Genomic DNA, 12,490 nt, shown 5'->3' on the forward strand with positions numbered 1-12,490 from the left:
CAGAAACTAGCCAATTGGTCAAACAATTCTGATTTAAGCTGCTTCCTTTGATCGGTAGTTACGTGGAGTGGGCAGCCAAACCTAGCTGACCCAATTGACGTGAAGACAGAGGCTAAGGTTACTGTGGTGGTGACGTCCACAGGTGTTGCCTCTGGCCAGTGCATAATTCAGTTGACTGTTGTAAGAAGATGTTACCGGCTGTTCAAGGAGGACTATGGTCCCACAACATCAAGATGTACATCACTGAAACAAGAGGTTGCGCCTGGAAAGTTACCCACTAGCGTGTGTACCTCCTAGGGGACACCACCTTACAGTAGGCACCTTCAGTGCTGGGCGGGAGGGTTTGTGCACTTCATTGAAGTCTAGAGCTGTGTCAGTGGTAGCATAGCTACTGCAGGGTCACCCAAGGTGGAATGGTCTCGATTGAGGAGCCATACAAAGTCTGTCCCACAACATCGAGCAGGCAGGGCTCTAGAGGCATAGCGAAGCCAGTTTCCATAGAGCAAACCTATTACAAATACTAATCTTCCAGGTCGAGGGTTGGTCATGGGGCTTACACCATGCTGTAAAAAAACAATATCATGAAAATTCAACAGAAGCTTCAGAAACTGGATGGAAAACATGTATCACAACCCCTGCAAAGGAAACAGATAAAGGACATGACAATAACATCATGGAATGTGAGGACAATGCTTCAGCCTGGAAAAATGAAAGAAATAACCGATTAAATTTTAAAATTTAAGTACGATGTCATTGGGCTACAGGAAATAAGATGGCACGAACATAGGCACATAGAAAAAACCTGCGTACTCATTGGTATACAGTGGACCAGATGAAAGAACAGGCCAATTTGGAATGGGGTTTATAATAATTAGAGAAGTTAGGAAAAGCCTATTAGAATTTGAATCCATAAATGAAAGGATATGCAGACATAGACTAAGAAGGAAATTTAGGAACACATCAATAGTAAATGCATTTGAACCAACAAAGTAAAAGGACATAATAAAAGAACATCTCTAGAAAGACTTGGAAAAAGTATGCTGTGTAGGGCCTAAATATGACCTGATGCAAGTAACAGAAGATTTTAATGCAAAAATAGGGAGGAATGAACATCAGTATGGAGCTTCTGGAAAGTATGCACTACATGAAGAAAATGTAATAATGTGACTATTAAAAGTACCTGCTTCTCACACAAAAGAATCCATCTGGGTACCTGGAAGTTTGCAGTCAATGGAGTAGTCAATCAGACTGACCATATTTTAGGAACTGCACACCACTCCACATCAACTATACATGTACGGAGCTGCGGAGGACCAAACAGTAACTTAGACCACTTTGTGAGAAAATCAGTTTTTGGAAAGAAACTGTCATTAACAAATGGCAACAGAACAGAAAAGAAGATGAACTGGAATACTGACAAACTGAAAATCCCTGATGAAGTAAAACTAAGCAGAAAGTTGAGCAATGAAGAGACTGCAGTAGGAGTAAACAAAAGGTGGAACAGGATTGAAAAAGCCATTAAAGATGCTGCAAAAGAAATAACTGGCATAGGAAGGAACAGAGGAACACAGGAATGGTTTGACAAAGATTGCAAGCCAGGAACAGAGAAAAAGAACAGGACAAGCATAAAAGTGCCACAGAGAGAAACCTGAAATAATGTGGAACAATATAGAGAATTCAGTAAAAGAGCTAACAGATCATGCAAAAGAAAGAAAAGAGAGTGGACTAAAAAAAAATTTCAAGAACTAGAATAGTTAACAGAACAGGGTGAAATAAGAAAGTTCTACCATGCTGTAGGCAAAATGAAGAGCAGATTCCAGCCAAAAACAATGACATGCCCCAGTTAAGATGGGAAAATGATGGGGGAGAATAAACAGATAGTGAGAAGAAGGGCAGAGTATTTCAAAAATACACTGAATGCCAGCTTAGAAGCTGAAGAGACAGCTGCACAGTAGGAAAGAGTGGAGCTGGAAGTAGACAATGATGCCAATAAGGCAAGAATGCCAACACCACAAGAGTCTCCCAGGCTGTGCACAAGACAAAAAAACAATTAAGCCCTTGGGGAAGACAGCATCATCCATGTATTAATAAAAACTTGTGGAGGGGCTGTAATGAAGGAACTGCACATATTAATATCTGATGTATGGGAAACAGAACCTATACCAGATAATTGGAAAACTGGAATAACAGTCCCCATTTATAAGAAAGAGGATAGAACAGCTTGTGAAAACAATAGAGGTATAACACTCCTAAGCACAGATTATAAGATCTTCACAAATATATTAGACAAAAGGATACAGAAGTGTGCAGAAGACATACTAGTGGAACATCAGTGTGGCTTTCAACCAGACAGAGGAACAACTGATCAAATATTTGTGATAAGACAAATCATGGAAGAGTTCTATGAATACAATATAGATCTGCATTTCCTATTCATCGACTTACAAAACATAGGCTGTTTCTGCAATAAATGATGTATTCACCTCCAAATAGTAACATCCCATCAAAATCTCCATTTTGTTAAAAGTGTCACTTAGGTGGTTTCTGAAATAAATGATTCAATTGCAAAGTCAGTCATTAAAACATGTAGGTTACTTCCCATTGACGTACAATCATGAAATTTGGCTACAAGCAAGGTTTCACAGACAACCAACGGGAAAAAATCTGAAAATGGTTAATTTATAACTACATCACATAAAAAAACTTGATTGTCATTTGTTATTCAAATGTCTACCTGTCTGTCCACCTGTTAAGATCCCTTTTTCTTTGAAACGGGTAGACAAATTAAGTTGAAATTTATGTCACATACTAAGATCTATGGTCCCTTGGTGGTGTAGAAAACTTAAGCTTCAAAGTCAATGCAAACAAAAGATGTGACCATTTGCGACAAATTCATTGCTGGAACAAAATATTAGGACACCCTTTTAGAGGTTTCTAATTCACGTAAGATTTCTGTTGCAACAGAGCATAAGGTATACATGAAATGATTTCATTTACAGATCAATAGCACAAGTGGTTCTTAGGTGCCAGGTATCAACCCATGCTGAAGCACACTTATTAGTACGTGGTGTTGCCTACAAGACAGTCAATTCAGGTGCTGACTCTACCATCCAGTTGATCGTACAGATCGCAAAAACTGTCCTGGGATATGCTATGCCACACCTGCTCAACCTTTTCACATAGTTCTGTAACAGTCATTGGCTGATGAGTGCATGAGTCACTTCTTGTCTCACCGTATCCCACACTTGCTCGATTGCAGGCAAGTCTGGAGATCATGGTGGGCAACGAAATTGCTGCACGTCTTGCAGAGCACACTGAGTTTCATGGGCAGTGTGTGGGTGAAGATTATCCTCTTGAAATAACACAGTGCCATTTTGTTGCATGAATGGCAAAAGAATAGGTCCAACAGCATTCTGCATGTACCCAGTGCTGGTTAGCATCCCGTCTGGAGACAACATAGGTGAACACGAGTTGTAGCTTATACACCCCAGATCATTAGGCCTGGGGTGTGGCCAATGTATTTTAGGCAAATGCACTCTATGAGACAGCATTCACTAGGTCTACATTGTCAGTAGGTCTACATTGTACATGCAAATGACCATCACTTGCATGCATCCAGAGCCTGCTTTCATCACTGAAGACCACAGCTTGCCATTTCACCTTCCAAGTGTTCCTTTGATGGCACCAGTCAAGCCATGCATGTCAAGGTTGTAATGTGAGCGGAAGATGGGGAGATGTGTGTGCTCAAAGTCCCACTGCTAATAACCAGTTCCCAACAGTTCATGTTGACACATCTGTATTCACATGCCCTCTACCTGTGCTGTGGTGGCTGTATGATCTGCCATTGCTGCCCTTACACTACAACAATCCTGGTGGGCATCTGTGCTACTTGGATGACCAGAACCTCATCTACTAGTGTGAGAATGTTTACATGACCACTGATACCAGCATTGTTGCACAACTGACACAGCGCATCCAACGTATGTGTCAATTCTCTGAAAGGACCATCCTGCCACTCAGTACACCACAATTTGACCCCTTTCAAACTCACTCAGTTGGCTGTAGGAAGCATGAGTGCATCTCTGTGGCATGGTTGCCTGCTTTCTTCACACATCTGCACCACAATTAGCATTCTGACTGTGAGCATTCCCTATTAAAGGGCAGAGACAAATGGTGCACTGGTAGCTATGCCATTATGCTATTTAATGGCAGACAATGATGAAACCATTATCAGTACATCTACTATCACCCATGAGGCATATGCCATCATCAGGTCAAAACTGACAAAGTCTTTCCCAGTGCACTAATTCCTCCTCCTCCCCCCCCCCCCCCAAAATCACCCTCCCCTCTCCCACTCCAAGCAGTATATTCTGATACGTGCAAACTCACTCATCAAAACCTATAGGATACTTCCCATTGACATAGAATGGTGCAATTTAGTTAGAGGCAAGGTTTCATAGTACGTATAATGGAAAATATCTGGAAAGTGATAATTGTAATTATATCAGAAGAAATTTTTTTTGTCATTTGCTCTCTAAATGTCTCTCTGTCCATCTGTTAACACCCCTTTTTCTCAAGAACAGGTGGACATACCAAGTTCCAATTTATGTCACATACCAAGGGTCATGGTCCCTTGTTGGTGTAAAAAAAAAAAAATTAAGCTTTTAAGGTAATGCAGTCAAAAGGTACAATAGTTTATATCACATATTTTGATACCCACAAACTCACTCATCAAAGCCTAAAGGTTACCTTCGGTTGACCAAGAATCATGAAATTTAGTAAAAAGCAAGTTTTCACGGTACACATAAAAGGGAAAAATCCAAAAATTGTTAATTTGTAATTATATCACAGAGAAAGAAAGAAGCAGTCATTTATTATCTGAGTGCGTGCCTGCCTGTCCGTCTGTTCAGACCCCTTTTTCTCAGGTAGAGGTAGACACATCAAGTTGAAATTTATATCACATACTAAAGTCTATGGTTCCTTGGTGGTGTAATGAATGTGAGATATGGCCATTTATGTCATGTATTTTGATACTCAAAAACTCACTTGTCAAAAACTATAGGGGATTTCCTGTTGGCCAAGAATCATGCCATTTGGAAAGAAGAAGGCTCAAAATAAAGTAAAGTGAAAGAAATCAGAAAATTGTTAATCTGTAATTATATCACACGAAAAAATATTTCTTTTGTCATTTATTATCCACATTCAAACTTCGAATTAATCCATTGTCTAAAGTCTCAGAATTCCCAGGACCTATGTCTTGCCAGTATCGATCTTGATAACACGCAAAAATCATCAAGATTCTTGATTCCTGGGATGAATGAACTGTCTACATACATAATTAAGTTTATATGGAACCCTCTCTCCCACCCCCTCCCCCCCTCCATGAACCATAGACCTTGCCCCACAACAGAGGGGTATCTGTTGAGAGGCCAGACAAACGTGTGGTTCCTGAAGAGGGGCAGCAGACTTTTCAGTAGTTGCAGGGGCAACAGTCTGGATGATTGACTGATCTGGCCTTGTATCACTAACCAAAATGGCCTTGCTGTGCTGGTACTGCGAACGACTGAAAGCAAGGGGAAACAACAGCCGTAATTTTTCCCAAGGGCATGCAGCTTTACTGTATGGTTAATTGACGATGGCGTCCTCTTGGGTAAAATATTCAGGAGGTAAAATAGTCCCCCATTTGGATCTTCGGGCGAGGACTACTCAAGAGGATGTTGTTATCAGGAGAAAGAAAACTGGTATTATACGGATTGGAGCGTGGAATGCCAGATCCCTTAATCGGGTAGGTAAGTTAGAAAATTTAAAAAGGGAAATGGATAGGTTAAAGTTAGATATAGTGGGAATTAGTGAAGTTCGCTGGCAGGAGGAACAAGACTTTTGGTCAGGTGAATACAAGGTTATAAATACAAAATCAAATAGCGGTAATGCAGGAGTAGGTTTAATAATGAATAAAAAAATAGGAGTGCGGGTAAGCTACTACAAACAGCATAGTGAACACATTATTGTGGCCAAGATAGACACGAAGCCCATGCTTACTACAGTAGTGCAGGTTTATGAACCAACTAGCTATGCAGAATAAAAAAATAGGAGTGCGGGTAAGCTACTACAAACAGCATAGTGAACACATTATTGTGGCCAAGATAGACACGAAGCCCATGCTTACTACAGTAGTGCAGGTTTATGAACCAACTAGCTATGCAGATGATGATGAAATTGAAGAAATGTATGATGAGAGAAAAGAAATTATTCAGATAGTGAAGGAAGACGAAAATTTAATAGTCATGGGTGACTGGAATTCAATAATAGGAAAAGGAAGAGAAGGAAATGTAGTAGGTGAATTTGGATTGGGGGTAAGAAATAAAAGAGGAAGCCGCCTGGTAGAATTTTGCACAGAGCATAACTTAATCATAGCTAACACTTGGTTCAAGAATCATAAAAGAAGGTTGTACACATGGAAGAACTCTGGAGATACTAAAAGGTTTCAGATAGATTATATAATGGTAAGACAGAGATTTAGGAACCAGGTTTTAAATTGTAAGACATTTCCAGGGGCAGATGTGGACTCTGACCACAATCTGTTGGTTATGAACTGTAGATTAAAACTGAAGAAACTGCAAAAAGGTGGGAATTTAAGAAGATGGGACCTGGATGAACTGACTAACCCAGAGGTTGTACAGAGTTTCAGGTAGAGCATAAGGGAACAATTGACAGGAATGGGGGAAAGAAATACAGTAGAAGAAGAATGAGTAGCTCTGAGGGATGAAGTAGTGAAGGCAGCAAAGGATCAAGTAGGTAAAAAGACGAGGGCTAGTAGAAATCCTTGGGTAACAGAAGAAATATTGAATTTGATTGATTACAGGAGAAAATATAAACACGCAGTAAATGAAGCAGGTAAAAATGCATACAAACGTCTCAAAAATGAGATTGACAGGAAGTGCAAAATGGCTAAGCAGGGATGGCTAGAGGACAAATGTAAGGATGTAGAGGCTTATCTCACTAGGGGTAAGATAGATACTGCCTACAGGAAAATTAAAGAGACCTTTGGAGAAAAGAGAGCCACTTGTATGAATATCAAGAGCTCAGATGGAAACCCAGTTTTAAGCAAAGAAGGAAAAGCAGAAAGGTGGAAGGAGTATATAGAGGCTCTATACAAAGGCAAGGTACTTGAGGGCAATATTATGGAATTGGAGGAGGATGTAGATGAAGATGAAGATGAAATGGGAGATACGATACTGCGTGAAGAGTTTGACAGAGCACTGAAAGACCTAATGGAGGATATAAGATGAACATCAACAAAAGCAAAACGAGGATAATGGAATGTAGTCGAGTTAACTCACATGATGCTGAGGGAATTAGATGAGGGAATGAGACACATAAAGTAGTAAAGGAGTTTTGCTATTTGGGGAGCAAAATAACTGATGATGGTCAAAGTAGAGAGGATATAAAATGTAGACTGGCAATGGCAAGGAAAGTGTTCTGAAGAAGAGAAATTGGTTAACATCGAGTATAGATTTAAGTGTCAGGAAGTCGTTTCTGAGAGTATTTGTATGGAGTGTAGCCATGTACGAAGTGAATCATGGACGATTAATAGTTCGGACAAGAAGAGAATAGAAGCTTTCGAAATGTTGTGCTACAGAAGAATGCTGAAGATTAGATGGGTAGATCACATAACTAATGAGGAGGTATTGAATAGAATTGGAGAGAAGAGGAGTTTGTGGCACAACTTGACTAGAAGAAGGGATCGTTTGGTAGGACATGTTCTGAGGCATCAAGGGATCACCAGTTTAGTATTGGAGAGCAGCATGGAGGGAAAAAATCATAGAGGGAGACCAAGAGATGAATACACTAAGCAGATTCAGAAGGATGTTGGCTGCAGTACATACTGGGAGATGAAGCAGCTAGAGTAGCATGGAGAGCTGGATCAAACCAGTCTCAGGACTGAAGACCACAACAACAACAACATGGAACACTCAGTCATACTTGTGCCTAGTCAATTTTCTTAGTCATTAATCAGCGCACTAATGATTGAGCATTTTTGAAATTTTCATCAATATCAAGGGTACACAGTAAATCAGAGCATGTATCATGCCCCAAACACTATAAAGACTTACATATTGGCACAAGATTGTCAATGAACACACCAAAAAGCAGGATGTCCAGTGATTGTCATATGTTCTTATCATCTTACTTTGCAATCTTTCATTGACACAAATGTGCGTTATGCATGTTTGATAATGATGAAAGAGTTGAAAATGGCCAATCATCACTAAGGTGATGATTAATAAGTACAACCAATGCAGAAAACTGTTCTGAAGAGAGAAATTAATTTGGACTGTGGATTCCAGCGTACAAAATAAATTGTACTTTATAGATTAGTTTCCTACAAAATACAGGGTAGTCCATAGCTAACTTTGGTTACTATTATCCTTCCTGCTTAAGTGGTTCAAAACACACGTGGTTCAGCCACTGCTGGCAAGCCTTTATTGGTTTAATAAAAAAATTTAAAAAAGCTCACTCCTCTGTTTGTTATTCTTGAGAGAATATATGTATGTTTGGAGATATGGGCACATTGATGTAGCCTTAATTTTAATTTTTGGACACAATAATGTCGAAATTTTTTAGCAGATCATTATTTAGAAACTGCATCTCGAATAAAGAATGTTGTTGTTGTTGTGGTCTTCAGTCCTGAGACTGGTTTGATGCAGCTCTCCATGCTACTCTATCCTGTGCAAGCTTTTTCATCTCCCAGTACCTACTGCAACCTACATCCTTCTGAATCTGCTTAGTGTATTCATCTCTTGGTCTCCCTCTACGATTTTTACCCTCCACGCTGCCCTCCAATACTAAATTGGTGATCCCTTGATGCCTCAGAACATGTCCTACCAACCGATCCCTTCTTCTGGTCAAGTTGTGCCACAAACTTCTCTTCTCCCCAATCCTATTCAATACTTCCTCATTAGTTATGTGATCTACCCATCTAATCTTCAGCATTCTTCTGTAGCACCACATTTCGAAAGCTTCTATTCTCTTCTTGTCCAAACTATTTATCGTCCATGTTTCACTTCCATACATGGCTACACTCCATACAAATACTTTCAGAAATGACTTCCTGACACTTAAATCAATACTGGAGGTTAACAAATTTCTCTTCTTCAGAAACGCTTTCCTTGCCATAAAAACTCAAATTAGTTCCACTGAAAACTATACTTAGCACAATTACACTGATGGAACAAAAATTGCAACACAAAAAGTAATAAATGTAGAGTGTTCAAATTTCAATTTGTCTAGGAAAAATATTTGAGTGATTAATATTGCTAGAACACAACTTAATGTGCACACGAGATAAGCCACTGCAAATGTGAAATTCTGATACATTAATAACTGGCAAAATGTTGGGCTGGAGTTCCATGCCTGTTGGTTGATTGATACAAGGATGGTTAGTGCTCTTTGTGGATGGCATTGAAGATGCCATCGAATGATGTCCCACATGTGCTCAATTGGAGACAAATCTGGTGACGGAGCTGGCCAAGGCAACACATTGACACACTGTAGAGCATGTTGGGTTACAACAGCGGTATGTGGGTCAGCATTATCTTGTTCAAAAACACTCCTGGAATGCACTTCAAGAATGACAGTACACAGGCCATATCACCAGACTGGCGTACAATTTTGGAGTCAGGTGCATGGGATATCTGCAAGAGTGTTCCTGCTGTCAAAAAGATCACATCCCAGACCATAATTCCAGGAGTAGATTTCGTCTGTCCAGCATGCAGGCAGGTTGAAGTCAAATCCTTAACTAGCCTCCTCCCGACCAACACTTGGCCATCACTGGTACCAAGACAGAATCAGCTTCCATCAGAAAACACAACACATCTCACCCTGCCCTCCAATGAGCTCTCACTTGACACCACTGAAGTAGCAAATGGCGGTGGTTTGGGGTCAGTCGAATGTGCCCTATAGGGGTCTGGCTTGGAGCTGTGCTTGAAGTAACTGGCTTGTAACAGTTTTTTGTGTCACTGTGGTGCTCACTGCTGATCAAATTGTTGCTGCAGATACAGTATGACAGAGCCATATGATGAACACAATGGTCTCCCCTCTTAGTAGTGTCACATGGCAGTCCAGAGCCCGGTCTTCTTGCAACTACACATTTTCATGACCACCACTGCCAGCAATTATGCACAGTGGCTACATCCCTGCTAAGTGTTTCTCCAATATCACAGGGAGAAAGTCCAGCTTCTCGTAGCCCTATTACACAACCTTGTTCAAACTCAATGAGGTGTCGATAATGGTGTCTTTGTCACCTTAAAGGGCATTCTTGATGAACATCAACACACCACATCCAATCTCAGAGGTAACCAGCACTCAACACTGTTACATCATGTATTTAAAGCAAACCTGATACACATCCTCATAGTGGTGCTACTTGCACCACTCTTATGCATTCATGCAATCTGTATTTATGAGGGAAAAACACACACACACACACACACACACACACACAAAGCTAACACCTACTAGACTTTAAGGAAAAGAATACAGTATGCCTTCATTTGAACAGAAATTATATCAGTACAAAATTAATGCAGCTCCATGTCACCTTACATTTATTTTGCACAATGCTCTCAGCTAATGCTGTCTTGGATTTAATTTCTTCAGCATCAGGAGGTGGTCGTCTTCCTTTCAGGTAATTGTTCAGCGCCTCTGCCTGCTCACATAGGGTTTTCAACGAATGTTCTGAAAATATGAAAGTATTATCTTATTTTCTCATATTCTACATCATATGCTGCTCTGAAGAACAAAAATGAAAGTTACACACTGCAATAGATAAAAAAGAAAATTTATAATATGCCACACTTCGCTGAAGGATTCATTGACATTGTATGATCACAAACAGCATATCAAAATATGATACAATCTTGTACTCTGCATTTATATAACCCTCTCCTGCGGATAAAGATAAGAAGGAAGAAATGAAACCCGGAAGAAGAACCTGGAGTTGCACAATCCTACTTATAAAGGAATTAAAAAGAACAAGGCACCAACTGAGCACCAAAAAGGAAGTTAACATACAAATCTAAACTTCATGCAATGTAAGTAAGTTCCAAATAGCCTGACACAATGATTGCTTCAGCATCTGAAGTCAGTTCCTTCCAGACAAGAGTCTCATCTCTGTTATAGTGTTGCGTCACTCAAGAGGTAAAAGTGATTTACTATGTGCACCATACCATACAATGGATACACATCCTTCTCATTTGTCACAACAACATTATTCCTTGCTGAAAGTGTTATTCAATGTTTTTGTGTCATTTTCACTTGATTCAAAATGTTTATACATGGCCACTGGCAAGATCTCAATAATTTATTACAATCCCTCTCAACTCATTTTCCTGCCTTTTTTCCCCTTGTTATGTAAGCTCAGTGGTAATATAATTCTCCACTTTAGTGTTATCTTGTCCAGTTTCCAGTGGTGATGAGAATAATTTCTTAATCAATTCCTATTGCATCACTTGACAGAGATTTCACCAACCAAATTACTTTATACCATTGTGACAAAAATGGGAATATGAAATGTCAAGTAACCACAGTGTCAACATAAAATCATCAAACACTGATTTCATGTTTTCGGTTTTATCTCTGTTGGTGATTATCATCAATAGATGGAAACAAGGAAACAGTAAGAGTAAACATTATATACTATGAATCACCATAAGTACAACTTATCAAGAACTCTCCATAATTGTGAAACTCTTACCACCAAGGAAGCTTTTGTTTTTGAGAACTTTCATAGTTCTATCAATTTCAGGAAAGGGGGTTAGCAATATTTCTATATTAACATGTCCTTTTGTTTCTTCAATTAAAGTATTGAGCCTATCTTTTCCACAAGATTAATAAAATGATTATTACAAGCACTATTAATTTGTGAACACAGTTTAGGCACTCAGTTTAATTGTGATACTATCATGAAAACCTGACTTGCCATCCTCTCTCTCTTTCCACTATGACCTGTATAGTTTTAATTTTATCGTGGTGTCGTGGTCTACAGTCCAAAGACTGATGTGATGCAACTCTCCGCACTAGTCTATTCTGTGCAAACCCTCTTCATCTCTGAATAACTACTGCAACATATTTCCATTTGAACCTGCATAATATATTCATGCCTAGGTCTCCCTCCACAGTTTTTATGCTGCACAGTTTCCTCTATTACCAAACTGATGATTTCTTGACGCCCTGGGACACGTCCTATCAAGCAATACCTTCCTTTATTCAAGTTGTGTTATAGCTATCTTTTTTCCCCAGCCCAATTCAGTATTTCCTTATTAGTTATTATTCAATCTACCCATCTAATCTTCAGCACTCTTCTGCAGCACATTTCAAACGCTTCTATTCTCCTCTTGTCTGAACTGCTTATATTTATTATTAATTTCTGTCCTGATAAAAAGACACACTCAGTGCAACTTTCAGCCTTCCTAGCCCAAGTGGTTTACAC

General features: G+C 39.5%; 1 protein-coding gene across 1 annotated transcript in view; it reads right to left on the reverse strand.

Moving 5' to 3' along the window:
• LOC126483682 (methyltransferase-like protein 17, mitochondrial) overlaps positions 1 to 12,490 on the reverse strand; it is a 114,536-nt gene that overhangs the window by 86,567 nt on the left and 15,479 nt on the right. Inside the window, exon 3 of the mRNA XM_050106768.1 lies at positions 10,606 to 10,737. Coding sequence (XP_049962725.1) covers positions 10,606 to 10,737 — 132 coding nt within the window. The remainder of the gene's footprint in view (positions 1 to 10,605; positions 10,738 to 12,490) is intronic.

This window comes from Schistocerca serialis, chromosome 1 (genome assembly GCF_023864345.2).
Source record: "Schistocerca serialis cubense isolate TAMUIC-IGC-003099 chromosome 1, iqSchSeri2.2, whole genome shotgun sequence".
NCBI classification, from domain to species: Eukaryota; Metazoa; Arthropoda; class Insecta; order Orthoptera; family Acrididae; genus Schistocerca; species Schistocerca serialis.